The 17,447-nt window shown below is 54.0% G+C and overlaps 5 protein-coding genes across 5 annotated transcripts; 2 read left to right on the plus strand and 3 right to left on the minus strand.

Moving 5' to 3' along the window:
• Positions 1-1,001: 1,001 nt before the first annotated feature.
• Positions 1,002-3,740, minus strand: UMAG_06158 (putative glutaminase A; the record flags this gene model as incomplete). The annotated part of the gene is made up of 1 exon (XM_011394235.1): positions 1,002-3,740. One exon carries the CDS (start codon positions 3,738-3,740, stop codon positions 1,002-1,004), a length of 2,739 nt encoding a protein of 912 aa, XP_011392537.1.
• A 1,993-nt stretch (positions 3,741-5,733) lies between these two features.
• UMAG_06159 (putative uroporphyrinogen decarboxylase HEM12) lies at positions 5,734-7,119 on the minus strand (the record flags this gene model as incomplete). The annotated part of the gene is made up of 2 exons (XM_011394236.1): positions 5,734-6,800; positions 6,942-7,119. The coding sequence occupies 2 exons, from the start codon at positions 7,117-7,119 to the stop codon at positions 5,734-5,736; spliced, it is 1,245 nt and encodes a 414-aa protein (XP_011392538.1).
• A 916-nt stretch (positions 7,120-8,035) lies between these two features.
• UMAG_11298 (uncharacterized protein) lies at positions 8,036-8,925 on the minus strand (the record flags this gene model as incomplete). Its single annotated transcript, XM_011394336.1, has 2 exons — positions 8,036-8,611; positions 8,740-8,925. The coding sequence occupies 2 exons, from the start codon at positions 8,923-8,925 to the stop codon at positions 8,036-8,038; spliced, it is 762 nt and encodes a 253-aa protein (XP_011392638.1).
• Positions 8,926-11,989: 3,064 nt separating this feature from the next.
• Positions 11,990-15,145, plus strand: UMAG_11299 (uncharacterized protein; the record flags this gene model as incomplete). Its single annotated transcript, XM_011394337.1, has 1 exon — positions 11,990-15,145. One exon carries the CDS (start codon positions 11,990-11,992, stop codon positions 15,143-15,145), a length of 3,156 nt encoding a protein of 1,051 aa, XP_011392639.1.
• An 857-nt stretch (positions 15,146-16,002) lies between these two features.
• UMAG_11300 (uncharacterized protein) lies at positions 16,003-16,788 on the plus strand (the record flags this gene model as incomplete). Its single annotated transcript, XM_011394338.1, has 1 exon — positions 16,003-16,788. One exon carries the CDS (start codon positions 16,003-16,005, stop codon positions 16,786-16,788), a length of 786 nt encoding a protein of 261 aa, XP_011392640.1.
• Between the last annotated feature and the right edge of the window lie 659 nt (positions 16,789-17,447).

Here is a 17,447-nt window from a genome sequence, read left to right on the forward strand (position 1 = left end):
GATGGGTTCGCCGATTTCGGATGTCGATTTGGGTCTCGCTACGTTGACTACCGCTTTTGAGTGCGGGTGCGCGAGTGGGGTTCGAAGTTGCATCGGATTGAATCTCGTGATGGCGTGGCTACGGGCACGTTGCTTGCGCTACTTGTCGCTGTTGGCAGCACACGAGCTACAACTCGATCTATCGACTTGGACTGTGGCGAGCATGTCGCGCAGGTGACGTTCGAGAGTTGCACAGAGTCGACATTCATTGATTCGCGAGCCCAGCACATCGCTGGCCAGTCGGTATGCACAACCCATCATCATCCAGCGTAGTTTCCTATCCAGCGATGCTGCGAATTGCAACTTGGCCTTATCATCGCTAAGGCTTGTAAGAATGTCACAGAGACAACGCATTGCCGTACGTCCTCGGAATGCCTGCTGCAAACCACGTCTACACCGCTATCGTCTACATCGACCCGATCAAATCCAATCGTGAATCTCTCCGCCAAAAATTCCGCGCCAAACCTTCTCATCTGCTCCATCCCCAAAAACATCTCCTTCCTAAGTCACGGTATCGCCCTCCCCGCCAGAACCTCATCTTGACCGGGTAAGTGGCTCACCAACAGCCAGAGTACGCAGTGAATACTGATACGATTTCTACGACCCCTCAAAGAGCACGCCATCACGATTCGGTTGGTCCGCCAACCCCAGACACACACTGCAACACAGCGATACCTTCACAGTCACTGTTTCTCATGCCGTTGGCCCGCTTCTCAACTAGATTCAGTGCGAGTGCTAAAGGCATCAATATTCACGACTGTGTGGACAACTTATCACGTAGTCGTCAACGTGTCCCTGCAACACGGACACGCGCCATGCAACACATGTACAGCAGAACAAACAGGATCTAGTCAATCGTGAATGCAAACCCCAGAAATCCGAGGTGCGAGTCTAGAGCTAGAACAAACATGAAACAGTGAACCACGAAAAACACGAAAGCATAAAGCGAGGCCAACGAGCGTCTAGGGCTGCACTTGGAACGCACGCTGCGAACCGCTCGAAAGCATAGCAGATTTCTTACGTTCCTGCTGCTTCTTATTACCACCCTGGCCCGGCTGAGGCTTGTTTGTGATCACATCGTTCTCGTCGCCGTACTCGTATCCACCGCTGGAAACTCCATTCGCCTTGTCCGCCTTCGCTTTGGCCAGGAAGCTAAAGTGTCCGCCCACCACAGGTCGTGCCAGAAAGTGGATGAGAGGGTCTTCAGGCTCCTTGGGGAAATCGCCCGTGGTGCTCTCCATGAGATCAGTAAAGGGAGCATCCGTCTTTCCAGCGCTGATAAAGCTGTACAGCAGATCGATGAAGAGTTTTTGGGTAGCAGCGTCGTCTGAAGCAGCAGCAGCAAACATCTCCCAGTCGGTCTTGGTCCATTTGTGTCTCGAGTCGAGCGGTACACCGTACTTCTCCTGGACACGTGGATACCAGGCGTCCTGGATCTTGTACACAGCATGCGGCACCAGATTGAGGTTGAGAAGCCGATCGGCAAGCAGGTTGTACAACGTTCCCCAAGAGGCGTCGGTCTGGTAGGCAAGCTTGGTGTGCGAGGCGTCGTGCGAGATGGCAAATTCCTGCCAGTTCTTGATGTAAGAAGACGAAATGTTGGCATACGACTTGGCATCCTTGTTGCGACCCAGCATGTCGGCAATCTTGCCCATGGCAGCAATGGCAGAGATGCCCTTGATGGCAAGATTCGTCTGATTGGCAAGCGTGCCGGCAAAGTCGTCGGTGGAAAGCTGCTCGGCCGGGATGAGACTATCTTCGACCAAAAACTCGGTCCATTGCTTCATAATGTCGTAATGTTGCTCGAGGAAAGGCACTGCTTTCGATCTGCCCACAAGTTGAGCCCAGTGGAGCACCATCCAGATCATGTTGCCCGACTCTTCGACCTGCATGGGCTCGTCATTGCCGTCGTTGTAGCCAAACGCGTTAGGGTAGGTACCGAGGTCGTGTACACACCACTTGTTTGGGTACAGACCGGACTCGGTGTACTCAAAGATGGGAAGCATGAGATCCTTCAGCAGGTCAGGATTGGCATACGAAAGCAGAGGGAAGAGCGGGAAGATGACGTCGACCGTCGACATGTCACCGTTGGACGAGATCTCCTTGAGGAAGAGGAGCGTGTCGGAGGTGTTGTATCTGCCCTTGGAGTCCTTGCTGACGGTGATCTCAAACGTGGCAAAGGCTTGGCGGAGCGAGAGCTGGGTGATGGCAGCGTACTTGTCACCTACATCGCCGCCACCTACAGCTGCCCTAGAATCTTGCAGCACCTGGCGGTCAAACTTCTTGGCCTTTGCAAGCGCAGAGTCAAAGTCGTTGACAAAGAAGGCGACAGCGTCGTCGAGCTTGTCGCCAAACTTGGTCTGCCAGTAGCCGTATCGATCTTCCTGGTAGCTCTTGGTCGAGTTGGTGCCAGGGTGTTTGGCGCGGATGTAGTTGACGTAGGGGGTGCGCATGTGTCCGATGACAAAGAGCGCATCCTTGTCAGCGTGTTTGACATCAAAATCGACGGCAAACGCAAAGGAGTTGTCCGGGCCGAGGACGGGTCCATGGTCGAACGAAAGCTTGCCCGTGTTGATGAACTCGGAGTGGGTGACGACGTTGTTGTTGTTCCTCGAGTAGAGTCCGGGGTGTTTGCGTGCAGCATAGGTGGCATTGCCCCACTCTGCGCGTTGACGGAACTCGGTGTAAATCCGAGGCTGCTTGCGAGTGACAAAGAAGACGCTAGTGTTGTTTTTGTCATAGTATTGCTGGTCATAGGGGTATTCTTCGTAGTCGTAGTCGTGGCCAGTGACCCAACGTTCGTCAATGTCTGTGTACAGCTGGATGCTGCGGCCCTTGATGGTCGAAGGATCAAGCTCGACGTGGAGGTAGCTTAGAGGCAAGCTCTGACGGAGGTAGTCGTCTGGAGTGATAGGAGTGAGGAACGTGACATTGAATCGGACCTTGTCGGCTTCAAACGCAAAGATGGTACGCGTAGCAGTGTACTCGGCACTGAGCTGTTTGGCAGCAGGCCCGGCACGGACCAGAGTGCCAAAACCGTTGCCCATCCACTCGTAGGTGACATTGTCTATACGGATGTAGCCGGTCCAGCCCAGACGGAACTCGCCGTCAGCGCCGTACGACGTAGTCCAGAAGGAGGACCACTGACCAGCTAGGTAACCGCCATTGCCGACGGCATTGGGAGGCGTGGAGGCGAGGTTGGAGCCTGAGGGCAGCCAAGCGTTGAGGTAAGGACTTCGTACAGCCAGTGGGAACGAAGGAGGATTGACGGGAAAGAAGGAGCTTGAAGAGAAGGCCTGCTTGGCATTGACGATACCCGGATTTTGGCCAGCCGAGCTAGAAGTGGAGGTAGCGTCCGGTAAAGCCGATGCAGAAGATGGCGGAGTGCTTGAGGGTGTCTCTTCTCCCTGTGTGACCAGCGTAAAGTCAGGCTTGTTGAGCTGACCATCTTGGAGGAGTGTGGACTGGGTCTGTTGTACGTTCCACTGAACACCAGGCTGAGTCGGATCGGAGCTCAAGCCTACTATTTTGTGGTCGGCAGCAAGATGTTTTTGAGAAGGAGCACGGGTAAGATCGGCGAGCGCCTCAAAGAGCGTGGTGAGACTGTCCGACTTTGCTAGCGAGGCTTGAGCTTGCTGGGGACTGTACAGCAGCAGCGCTGCAAGTAGAGTCGAGGCTGTCGATATGATCGGCAACCGCATGTTGGACAAGACGCGGAAGGATGCAGAAGTGGATGGGGCAAACGAGTTCTAAAGAGGGGATTCTACTGTTGATCGAGGAGGTTGGGATAGCTCGACTTGATATACACACGGTCTTGATGCGTAACGAGGCAGAAGAATGCAAAAGTCAAGGATACTGGCCTGCTTTGTGCTTGGCAGAAGATCGGATTAAAGATGAATTGCTTTGTTCACGCACGAGGCGGGAGAGACGGCTAGATGTGGTGGGTTTAAGCTCCAAGTGTAATCATGAGCAGCGTTGGCTCGGATGCGACGATACCAGTGACAGTCCTTGATGGTAGGGCGTTTGCGCGAAAGCGGTAGAAAGGGGTGTATGCGAGACAGAGCAAAAGATTGCGGCACGATGCTAGGGTATGCTACGACTCGGATCTGTTGGTGGCACTTGCTGTGATGATCTAGTCTATTGTTGCGGAGGAGGAGGTTAAGGTGGGTGGCCCAGCATGCGTAGGCTTTCGAGGGTGTGGATGAAGACGAGTGGGCGGAGGAAGCGCGATGATGAAATGAGGCGAGGATGAGAGCGAGAGAGACAAATAGAGGAGCAACCAGCCGAAGCTGGGACGTTTAGCCGAGTGGGGCTCCGTGCACGTCGGGTACAGCGCGCACTCACTCGTGACTATTGGTGACTCGTGATTGTAGTTTCAGGGGAGTGACCACGCGGAGAGGTGCGACAGCGAAGCTAACCCTAAGTGGAAAGACGAGATCCGGATCGGCTTGGGCAGACCAAGATAGAATCACGCATCACGATTCGTGATTGTCGTGAGTCTGTGGGGACTCACGACTGCTTGCAGCCAGCGCTTGGATCAGCGTCGCACAGGCCCTTTGCGACTCTCACCTCTGTGTTTCGTTTGATATGCCGACAGTCACAGAGTGGACGAGGCATTCGAACGGAGGGTGCTCGGTTCTCGCTTACGCCGAACAGGGGAGCCCGTCCGGTTAGGTTAACTTAGCTCAGCTTAACTTAGGTTGGTCAGGTTAGGTTAGCTGCAGTGTGCTGGCGCCAAATAAGTGTAAAGTCAAGTGACAGCTGAGGAGGCGCTCAGGGCTCGTGGGGATTCGTGATTCTGTGATGTGATTGCCGGTGACCGTGCAGGAGAACCTTGCCGATCGGCGGGTGCTTTTCCTGTCTCTAAGATTCACGATTGGTGATTTACTATGAAAACGTTGGATAGTCACATTCACGACTACACTGTACTGTACTCGTGACTGTATAACTCAAGGCTGTATTCGCGTGACTGACAAAGTTGGCTGGTGCGCAACCCCACCTGACAGGAGACGCAATTCAAGCTATCGACACTCACGACTCATTCAAGATTGGCTGCCCTAGCAGGCAAACGATCTCCTCCTGTCTCACGCCTCCGCGCTCTACTTTGTCTTTGTGCTTCACGCTTTGCTGACTCGTGACTGGACTCTGTTCGCCGATCCACTCATGACTCTCTCGACGCCCTGGGTTTTGTGAGCACGCGACCAGGTCACGAGTTTCAATCGTGAATCAAGCTCACCTCTTGCGCCAAACATAGGCAAACTTGACGCACAAACGTCAAAGTCGGACTCGTGACTCACATGTTAGCTAAGTTTGTGATGCGCCAAGCTGCATGCATGCTGCATGCATGCATGTTGGCCCACCTGCGTTGCGGGGAACCAGGCGTGAGATTCGAAACGAAACCCGTGCACGGTCTCCTTTTTGGACCTGTCAGATCGCATACTATGTTGCTGCGCTCCCAAAAATCGCAGTCACCAGTCACCAGTCGTGGGTTCGTGAGCGGTCTTTTCATCATTTACGATTTGTGATTCACGATTCGTGATTCACGATTCGTAATTCATGATCTATGACTTTCTCACTCGTGACTATCGCCAAGTATGCATGCTGGCGAGAAGCATGGAGAAGCGGGCCATGGTACAGACAAATCTTGGGATTTAAAATCATTGCAGCATTCTACTGCTTCGGGAAGGGTAGTTCCTACTCCTCATCCAGAGCGCTGTTGACTTCTCGGCTGATCCTGTGAACTGCCTTGAGATAGATCCGGACCGCTTCTGGGTCCACGCCCGGCGTAATGCCATGGCCCAGATTAGCAATGTACGCTCCTCCACCACCAAAGCCGCCCTTCTTGGATCGCAGCATCTCCTCCACCTTGGCCTCGATCGCCTCCTTTCCAGCGTATAGCACCGCTGGGTCCATGTTGCCCTGCAGCGCCAAACGGTGTCCAGCCTCGTTCTGTCCACTCGCATCCTGGTAGCTCGGCTTACCCGGCGATGCCAGGTCAACCACCTTGCGCGCCACACATGGCTCTACCGTCCAATCCAGTCCCACCACGTCGTAGCCTGCCTTGACCACCTCTGGTAGCGAGTGTCCCAGAGCACCCTTGGCAAACACGATCAAAGGAGGGCACGGGATTGACTTGGTCGACAGAATGTCCCGCACCGAAGCTGCAATCGATCGCAGGAACGGAAGCGAGAATTGGCGGAAATCCGACGGAGACAGCTCACCAGCCCACGAGTCAAATACCTGCAGCAGCTGCGCACCCGCCTTGACCTGCCCAACCAGGAAGTCGGTGCAGACGTCGGCAATCCTCTGCAGAAGCTCCTTGGACTCTTCGGGATACTTGAAAAGCCACGCCTTGGCCTTCTCGAACGTCTTGCTTCCTCCACCCTCAACCATATACGCCATCAGCGTCCACGGTGCGCCGCAGAATCCAATCAGAGGCACCTCGCCGTCCAACTTGGTGCGTGTCATAGCAATAGCTTCGTAGACGTAGCCAAGCTCCTTGTCGACGTCGACCTTCTTCTTGAGTTTGGTTGTTACGTCCTTGGGCGTCACCAGCGGATCGGGAAAGTGAGGTCCCTTGGCAGGAAGCATCTCCACCTCCATTCCCATCGCTTGTGGCACCACCAGGATGTCCGAAAAGATGATGGCAGCATCCAGCAGACCCGAGTAGCGACGGATGGGCTGCACCGTGATCTCGGAGGCTAGCTCCGGGTTGCGGCAGCATTCGAAAAAGTCGTGGTCCTCTCTGATCTTGCGGAACTCTATTCGATATCAACGTCGTGGCAAACGACAACAAGACAAGGTCAGTCAAGACCCGCAACGATCTTGCATCAACGAATCAATGGCTGCAACTAGCACGTTGCAAGCCATCTTCATCTGCAGCACGGATGAATGTTGCTTACCTGGAAGATATCGACCAGCCTGGCGCATGATCCAGCACGGAGCTCGTTCAGTCTGGTAGCCACGAGCAGCACGGATGATCAAATCGTTCTTGAGTCCTTCTTCGGGTTTTCGGCACTCTTTTTCCTTTCGTTGTGTAAACGATTGCAGATGCTGCATACCCGGAATCTTGGACGTCATGATGGCCTACGTGCAAAAAGGCGAAGGTCTTGCACGTCTCGAGATGGTAGCAAAAAAAACGCGACGGTGTTAGGGATGGTTCTCAGCCTGCCTGTCGATATGTTGAGGAGCCAATGTGCCGGAGGATAAGAAACGTGAATGAGGGGAATGAAGGAGGGGGGAGGGCAGTTCTGGCTCATCTTGCGATCAGCAGCTGCTGCCGACTCACACTCATGACTGTACGAGAGCGAAAATGTCCAGCTTGAGTGCTCTATCAACGCGCCGATTTCTTCCTAGCGTGTACGCTGTGCGTGTTGAGCCGAGGCGAGCGAGTCAAGAAAGTGAGTTGTCAGTGAGGAATTTCAACTCTAAAAACAAATCAAGAATCGTGAATACGAATGCAGGACAGCCAAAGCAGGACAGCCAAGCTCGCTTGCTTTGGCCAGCCGAAAGCAGCCATAAATCACAAACCACAAATCACGAATCACGAATGCCAGTCTGAGTCTCTCAGCGCACAAGCTGAAATTCTCGTCAGGGTCCACGTCGACTAAGTCAGGGGAGTTGGCGCGTTGAGGCATGTGTGCTTGCGAAGCGACGTAGAGCTCCGCGATCTCATCCTGTCTTGTCTCAAACTCGAAGCTGGGCGCCGTTAGCGTCGTCGCGATTGGCAACGTGCAGAGACCAATCTTGCTCCCCTCCTGTTTGCTTGCATGATACTTTTTGGGTAACTTTTTGCGTAAAACATCTCGAGACAAGAGTACAAAAACATTCAGACGATATCGAAACGGGTCATGGGGGTGGGGCGTATAGTACACGAAAAGTACAGCTTGTGAAGCCAGGTGCACGCTGCAGGGCGGGTAGAATCAACAATAACGCAGGGCAGGTGGTTCCGTGCGGCTTTCAACGAGAGCAAAATCGTTGGACCTCTTGGTCTACGTTACTGCTCCAGAGGTCCGGGTTGTGACATGGTGGCCTCGTGGTCTTTCTTCTGCTGATTCCATGTCGCCATGTTTTCTGTCGTCTTGTCCTGGTACACACGCCTCTGGTCGTCTGTGAGCGCCTTCCAAGCCTCCGAAACCTTGCCTAGTACTTCCGAGTAGGGCATGCCCGGATGCTTTTTGCGAATCTCCTGGCGCACCTCGTTCTGGAAGAGCAGGTAAGCGCTTGGCGGTCGCTTGGGTGCATCTGGGTCGCGCAGACGCTTCTCTTTGCGTTTTTGCAGCTTGCTCATCTTCTTGGCCGCTTTGCCGTTGGCACCGGCTGTACTTGCCGCTGCAGCTGTTTCGGCTCCAGGAGTAGCCGCCACACCTGGATGCGCGCCGTTGGCGATGCTGAGAAAGTCAAACGTGTTTGGTACACCGGCAGCACTGCCTGCGCTCGAGACGTTGCCTTGCTGCGCCAGCACAAGCGCTGCGACGTTGGGATTTTGTCGTGCTACCACCTTGACAAACGCGTCACACGAGTCGGCGGCGTGGCGAAGCTGAGCCGAGAGGCGGCTTACCGCGTCGAACATCTACAGTCGCGACCAGTTGGCCAATTGAGCAATTGACCAATTGATCAATTACGGGCAAGATGAGCGTCAGTCGATCTGGCGTCTTGTCTAGCAGGCGCACGATTGGCGCATCATACGAATCCACTTACTGTCTGACGTGCAATGAAGATGTCGTCGCCCTGTGCCGCGTGACCTAAAGCCGGGTTGAAAGCGGCATGCTGATGATGTGGCTGCTGGTGATGCTGGTGCTGATGTGACGCCGCGTGGTGTTGGTGCGAAGCATTCGCAACCGAGTGCGAGAGCAGACCGTACTGGTCGAATTGGGCGGCGTTCATGGCGGAAAAGATGGTGGGCGACGAGGAGTCGTCAAGATCGGACGCTGCGATGATGGTCGGGAGATTGTGCGACGATTTCACCGAGCGAATGACGGTGACGGGTTCTATGTCTAACGAGACCGAGGCGGTGCAGGCGGTGCGGGCGGTGCGGAAGCGGGCGTGAGGGGCAAACGCAGGGTGGAGCGACGTGGCGCGACGACAGCGTCGAGAAGCGAGACCAATGGTGTTGAAGGTGGACGACGCGTTTTGCGCACAGTGTCAGGCGTAGAGGAAGATGTAACACGCATGCAGATCAGCAAAATTGTGCGTAGCCTCTTTCGAGAGCCTGCAAGAGAAGCAAACAGAGCGCATCGACCACTCCAGAAACTGGATCAAGAACAGAGAGCGCGACAAGCATGGCAAGCCAAGACGCGAAGAAAACGCGAAGCCAGCGCAAAGCCAGCGCGAATCACGAATGTAAATGTAAAAGACCTGCCAATCATCGCGTACAGGCAAGCCAGTGGCATTCACGATTTCGACCAGCACAAGACGCGTTGCACACCCTTCCGCCTTCCGCCCTGACCAAACTTGGTCGAGCTTACACGCCCTGATCGCGTGTCCTTGCGCTCGTCACGCAGCTGCGTTTCCATACAGCCCTTCTCTCGGTCACTGAGCATCGCCAGTCCACAGTTGTGTGGTCTGATCGATTCAGCCTCGACCCAAGGCAGGGTGACAAGCTAGAGCGAAAGAGAACGTCCAAAATGACAGGTTCTCAGGGTCCACGTCTGCACAAGAGAAGAAGCAGCTGAGCACGCTACAGTCCCGAGAGGAGAGCGAACAGGACAGAAACGCAAACGCGCACGCAAACGCAAACGCAAACGGGAGCGGGAGAGCGAGAGGGAGAGGCAAAGAGGCAAAGAGGCAAAGCTCCTGAATACAAACGCAGTGCCAATACTTACCTTTCGATGAAAAGAAGACGATACGAAAAGTGTTGAATGCTATGCAAACTGGTTTCGACGATGCTTTCGACACGTTTTGAAGTGATGAAACCAAGGTATAAGGAAGTGGAAAGAAAGGAAAAGAGGGGATTAGAGAAAGTGAGAAAGGATCGTGGTATATTAACCATTTCAGAATCCAAAATCAGATTAGTGACCGATCAGTCCCACTTGACCCGCCCGCCAACCGCGTCAAATACGCACTACAAACGCGCGCGTATTCGAGACTACATCTCAGGTTGAATTTGTTCTCAAGAGACCAAACCCCCTCTGCAATCACCGCATCACCGCTTCACCTCATGCAGGCAACAGAAGCGTACCGGTAGATGGCTGACTAGAGGTGGTTGCAACTTATGATAATATTATTCAATAATACTATTCACTTCCAGAGTCTTCACACAATATCAATTCTGTCAGATATTTCAGACACAACCGGCCGGTAAACACAAACCCGAGGTGTCTCTGAAACTAATTAACTTAAATTAGTCAACCAGAAAGACTGCGGGAAGCACTCCCACAACTGCCTGCTATAAAAACGGCCTATCAACGCGCTTGCCATCTGCCTTCCGACCTCGATCGCCTCTTTACTCCGCTCAACGGTCCAGGCGTCTTGAGATCGTCTTTCTTTCCTCCGTGTCATCTTCGACACATACAGCGGCCGCAGCGGTTCACAATCGTGCTGCGGAGTAACAGCTGGCGTCAGGGTATCATTGCATTGATTTGACTTGGCTTATCGAGCCAGGAGACAGAGACTGGCTGGATCCAAGCTTGTTGTGTCAATATCGTCCCCATTGCGTTCCCAACCGTCGCCCCCGCTGCTGTAAACTACTTCCTTCCGGATTTGGCTCCAGCAAGGACGTATAGTCTCGTACACTTGCCAACTCGTCAGCAAGTCGGTTGCCTAGATTTGCTGTCACTTTCGGAATTGAGGCTGAATAAGCTCTGTCTGTGCTTTCATCTCTGCCATCACTCACTCCCATTGCAAGGGACCCGTGCGGCAGCAGGATTGGAACAGAAGACCACGAGACACTTGCGCTCGTAGAGCTTCAAGACTTGCAGAAGAGCACACGGCGCGCACGGCCTCAAGATCTCGATCGAACTCAAGCATACATTCGATCACCTACCATCAACTTAATGTGAGTACACAATCCTCTCATGATGTCCTGGCTATCTACCCCGTAACAAGGGGAAGAGTCAAGCGTCAATCAACGAAGCCAGTCCCGCCATGCGCATCGCATTACATCGCATCAAACCGCTTCGATTCCTTGAGTATAAAATGACCGAGCACAAGCTCGCGAACAAAGCACAATGTGGCTGCGCAACAACACCTGCTGCGCTCTGATGTTGCTATCGAATGGAATGGGAAGCCGCCAATGCAAATACAGTTCGAACAAAGTTTTCCGCTGTCCCCACTGGATTCGGAGCGCGGGCTCAATGGGTGAAACTTGTTGTGACTGGAACTGGTCACCATGGTGAAGATGGGCGTCTTGCGCTTGCTTTCCTCATCTCCTTGGCGTTGTATCGCTAGAGCGCAGCAAAGCCCAAAGCAGGCGCTTTGTGCGAGGGCGCGGAGCCGAAACGGGACGGAACGAAACGAATTACAATTACGAATTTTGGTGGCATTTCACGATTATGGATACGATAATCACGAATAAAATTCGAAAATGTTGTTTTACAGGATGCAACATGCTCGAATTATATTTTTTCATTCACGATTCGTGATTGTCGGCATTCAAATCGGGCCACGCGCTTCTACTTAAGCGACTTGCTCTATAAGAAGACAGTCCAAGGTTCTTCTTCCGCAGCGCGCCTCAACATGTTGGAGGCTGCGGATTTGTACTTGATGTTCGCGTATTCCTGTCTCCCTTGTCCCTGGCTTTGCCCACGTTGTCCTCCACCATGTGTCAAGGGTCATTGCTGACAATTGTTTGCTCTCTCATGTGACATGTTTGTTTTGTTTGCTATTCGTGATTGGGACACCAGCCCCGACGTCAAATTTGCCTCTCCAACCTTTGTTGTGTGTGGCCGTAGCAGTCTCGTCACCCTTTCCGGGTGCTCGAGCTCAGAGCGACATTCTCCCCACTATCGATATGGACTCGTCTTACGGCTCTTGGCCTATGCAGCCCAACGTCAATCAAGAAATCGCATGGCAGTTGGGATCTAATGGTGTACCACAATCAATAGGTTCGCCTCCCATATCATCCATGAATGCGTCCTCTCCGCCCTCTGGTAGCACCGCCAGCACTACCTCGTACCCCCCGTTCCTGGGCGTTCAGGACCAAATGATGCACCAATCACCACATCATGCGTACCAGCACCAGCATATCCCGTCGAGCTATCAAGCTCACTTGTATTCCCATGCTTACGTGCCAGATCCGTCTCCAACCGCCATATCGGCATCCAGCGCGTTCCCGTCGACCTCTTTGCCCATCGACGCTGCCACCTTTCGGAGCATGCGGAACGCATATCCGATGGCGAACCCTCTTGATCTGATTGACGCTCTCATTCCCTCGTCGCAGCAGCAACAGCAAGTGCAGCAAGCGCAGCAAGTGCAAGCGCTTATGCAGCATCAGTCACCCGGCGCGGGCCACGCAACCCAGAGCGGCGTATACATGCAGTCGCATCCTGTCTATACGCAGACAAACCATCAGGACCCCTATCGGTTGCAGTCGGACAATTCGCTCGCAAGCGCCCTCACCTTCTCTACTTCATCGCATTCGCGTGCAGTACCTCCCCCGACCCTTTTGACACAGGCTGAGCTCCACAATTCTGCAGGTCCTGCTGATATCTCGGACGTCGGCGCGCCAGATTCAGCAACCTTGTCCAGCACCCTGGCCATGCAGCAACCGAGTAAGCTACGGCAATCCAAGCTAAATTTCGTGCCTGGATTGGATCCAGCGACACAGAAATCGGACGCATCGTCTGCACCTGCCGCAGCCAACGACACGGCCGAGGACGGCGGCGACGCGATAGTCATTGTCGATTCGACATCGGAACCTGACACTCCTCCGCTTCCTCCGGTCCAAGCGCTGCCGGCGAAGCCATCTACGACTGGTAAAAGCAACAGTCCCAGTCACAGCGGTAGCGGCACGGTTGCAGCAAAGAACGGAGCACCAGCCGCGGTACAGAAGATTTCAGACAGAGCTAAGCAGCCGCTGTCTCGCCTGTCGGTGGAACGTGAGCCTCAAAAGGCGGCACACAAATTTGTCGACATTCTCAGCGATCTCGACCCGAGCGGCAGGTTTGCGCGACCAAGACCGACAAGCGCTGAAGACCGCAGAATTATCGTGGACACACTGTACAGCATTGTCAAGCTTGAAGCTGGCAAAGGCTACACGGAGGCGGGTCGCAAAAGGTTTTTTGCATGTTTGATGGCGCTGCCAGCTGCTCGGCAGATCCTTTCGACATGGCTTCGATCCACTGTGCCACCTAAAAAGGTGACCGAAGCTGTTCCCGATCACAGTCGGCGATACAGAGACACGTTGTCGCCTCTTTTAGCTATCTTGGGATACGTCGAAATGAAGAGTGCTTACCTCAAGGACAAGGAAGCAGGGATTGGTAAGGCCATGACGGGTGTGTCGGCGCGTGCGGTGGACCCGTTGGCGCGGAAAACGGCGGCGGGCATCCTGGAGAAATGGACGAAAGTGATCACCAACGAAGACGCTAGAAAGTCTACCACCAGCGTTCCTGCTCTGTCGACATCTAAAACTGCTTCGAGTACAGCACCAGCGACAAGCGCCAAACGCAAGCCGGCTGAGGGAGCTACGGCGGCTGACAGCAGCGTCAAGAGGTACAAGACGGCCACAAGTGTGGCGACAGGTTTAGCAACTATCCGAAAGCCCCAAGCCGTTCCAGCAGCATCGAGCAGCACAATTGCCAAGCCTGGGCTTTCATTTTTCTCGATCGGCAACGTGAGGAAGCCCGCGAGCACCGGCGGCGCTCCGAATGTGAGTGCGGCGACTGGCAGCCGCAAAAATGCGCACCAGGACATCATGAGTCTTGTGGGCAAGTTGAGCGCTGGTGCCATCGATCGTGCCGGAGCTAGCCAAATTGATGCGACTCCTGCCGAGGCGCAGCCTAGCGTCAAGGTCAAGAAGCGGGTCAGGTGGAAGGAAGACGGCGAGTTGGAAGCGATTAAATTGATCGAGCCCGCGGATTATGGACAGGACGAAGAAGAGCACATGGAAGGGGCGGTGGACGAGCTTGACGAGGGTCTGGCGCTGCGTCAATCGGTTAGCAGCATGGAAGCGTTGATGGAATGGCACGAGCCACGCGAAGTGCTCGTAGCAATGCCTGAATCGGGACCGGTTGATATCGAGTCGGTGGAAGGACCGTTCCAAACGCAACGAAAAGCGCGTCTGGAGGAAAAAAGATATCAAGATGGCGAGGAGCCCATGTGCCCGGACGAGACGCAGTTGGAAAAGCCAGGAACGATCTCTGAGATGCCTGCCGAGCTGAACCGAACGGAGATTGTAGAAATTCCAACGCCGTGGGTAGACTACATGGATGCAGGCGCAGGAGCAATGGACATGCAGGAAAGCAACCAGGGAGGAGATGGTGTGACGGATATCAACACGTCGACCGAGACGAGCGCAGACATTGGCTCGACGACCAGAATCAGCGACTTGCTGGCCAAGGTTGGACGGTCTGTACAAGTTGCGGGAGATACCGCGGGCAGTATTAGCGCAGTCTCAACAGCTGCAGCGGCGCCTGCACCAGTTCCAGCACCAGCACCGGCTACTGTGCTCAATTTTGATATCAGCCAGATTCAGAACATCCTCGAGGCTGCCAAAGGCAGTGGACCTAGTGCAAATGCGGTCAACAAGGCACTGGCAACCTCGAATGTGACGAGCGATGGACTGTCGAACTTGCTGTCGAGTCTATCGAGCCTAAACAAGTCGAACGGATTGCAGGTTGATTCGGGTTCGAGCAGCTCTGATGGCAATGAACGGCGCCGCTACTGGCAGGATACTTACGAAGTCAATGGGGCGAGTTCGAGCAGTAAGCAAGAGAGCTATCCGGGTGAATATCGGCCGGACTACCGGTACAGAAACACGAGCACGTATCGGCCAGCCGAAGAACGGTACGCGACGTCGACATCGAGACCGAGCACGTATCATCATGGAGGAGGCTACGATGAGCGCCGGGACCATGGTAAGGGAAGCCACAAGCGACGCACGATACCGTGCAAGTTTTTTGCGCAGGGACTATGCCATTTCGGAGATGCGTGTCACTTTCTTCACTGAGGGACCTGGGGATGGCATGGCACATTGTTCATGGGCGCAAGGAATCGTGAATGTCGAATTTGGAGTCGCACCCTGCAGTCGCACCCTGCAGTCGCACCCTGCACGAATTGATTATCTCTACCGTCATGATACTCGTCAAAGCGTCGAAGCGATGCTTGGCTTGTGCGCTTGGCATGTGTTTCTAGAAAGTGCAGGTGTGTTTGTGAGAGAAGATGAGGATACAAGCAAGGTGATATTCGACAAAGTTGATTGGCTGTGGCGTTGGATGAGATGAAGCAAGGCAACCAATCGTGAATCCATCGTGCATCGGTCGAACGTGTCGAGGTGAAGCACGAATCGTGAATGCAGGGTCTTGGCTGCACAGCGGTGCGGGGGCAACCACTTGAAATGGGTGAGGGTAAGTTTACGCTAAAGGAACGTGTAACACGCGTGACCACGGCAGTAAAGGCTGATGCAGGCGTTAGGGTTTTGACAGTCGTGAGTCTTGAGTGGTGAGCGACTCGACAAAATCACAAATCGTGAATCTGACGTGTGAGGGTTTTTTTTGTTTTAGTGGAGGCTTCTCATGTCTGGCACGTGTGGTGATTTGGTTCGAAATGTTGGGCCTGGTTCGCGGGGTGAGAGGTGAGCTGGCTCGAGTTATGCCGGGATCAAGGCACTTTGTGGTTTGCTTGCGTAACATCACCATCGCCGGCAGAAGTGACGGAGGACGGCCAACGCCAGTTGCACTCTGCGTTGTCATCTCTCGGAAAGATCGGATATTGATTCGCACAGGTGCTGAATTGCATTGCTCACGACTCAGCCATTCGCGACTGTGCCGATCCCAACTGGATACAGCTTACGACTCGCTCGACATTATGAAGCTTTCTGTATCGTCTTGCAAGGAGGCAGAGGAGAGTTTGCTCTCATGTACGGCGCAGATCATGAACCAAGCGGTCGAGCTTCTTGGCTCGAGATCGATAAGCGACGAAGCATATACGTTTGAAAGCAAGATTATCGCGGGTTCGACGCCGGGCAAGCACTTTCGACATGTGTTGGATCACCTTCGCATCCTCGTGGATGCGATCTACGACTGGCAAGTGCGCGTCAAGCATGAGCCGAGGTCGATCTTGCACGTCGACTACGATTCGCGCATGGCGTCCAAGCTGGCTTGTGTGGAAATGTCAGTCTCGGCGTCTTTGCGCGAGTTTCAACGTACCACAGAACGACTATACGACGTGTTTCGAGGATCGGATGGTGGACTATATCATCAATCGGTGCGATTGTGCGCCACGACACCGTTCGTGGTCGAGATGGATAGCACGGTGGGCAGGGAACTCTGGTTCTGCGGACTGCACGCCATCCACCACTACGCACTGGCCAGGGTGATTCTGGTCAGGGAGCTCGACCTGAAGCGCATCGATGATCAGTTTGGCGTTGCACCGAGCACGTTGGTGCATCGAGAATGGCGGAAGGAGTCGAATCGCGCCGACGTTGCTCACGATGCAGCTTTTCATAGACGCCAAGTCGAGCCAGACACACATCCACAGACGTCGAGCAGTGCTTCGAGAGGTGCCTTAAAGAGGCGCTCGAGTGGGCAGTCTGCATCACAGCCCGGTCATGTTTCTTGTGGTTATGACCAGCAACTCAAGTCGAAGCTGTAGGTTTCATCTCATGTCTGTACCAGCATTGCGCCGCACTCATCTTGGTTCGCTGTGATTGGCATGGGGTCTTGGTCAGTGTTGCTCCCGTTTCTTGCACCACGGTGCTGCTGCTCGTGCTTGAGCAAGTTGGCGGTCATGAAAGTGATTTTGAACGTTGCGCCGGATGCAATGACGCCAAGAGCGGAGCAACAGGATACTGAGACAGAGACTTGCGATAGAAAGCATCCTGAATGGAACGAGAGACCAAGCCAAAAAAAAAAAAAAAAAAAAGGAAAAGAAAAAGTGCCAAACGAAAAGAAGAGGCAAACAAAAGATGGAACAAGAAAAAAGGGGGGCCTGAATGGGGACAGCGAAAGCAGGCAAGCAAGAGATAGAGCGATAAGGAGGAGCGTTGCCGAAGTGTGGATCTCGGAAAGAAGGTTCTCTCTGCGCTGATCACCGAAGCGATCGCATGGACGGGGGAGGGATGCAAGAGCGTGGAGCGTGTATATTGGCGATTCAGACGAAGCGTGGGCTGGAAAGTGGTGAATTGGAGACGGAACAAACGTACGACGAATCACGACTGGAATGCCGACGGACAGGATGCACATGCCGCCGCCAACTGCGAGGCGTTGCGGAGCGTGCAAGATTCACGATTCGTGATTGCGATATCTGCGTGC

This window comes from Mycosarcoma maydis, chromosome 22, assembly GCF_000328475.2.
Source record: "Mycosarcoma maydis chromosome 22, whole genome shotgun sequence".
Classification (NCBI taxonomy): domain Eukaryota; kingdom Fungi; phylum Basidiomycota; class Ustilaginomycetes; order Ustilaginales; genus Mycosarcoma; species Mycosarcoma maydis.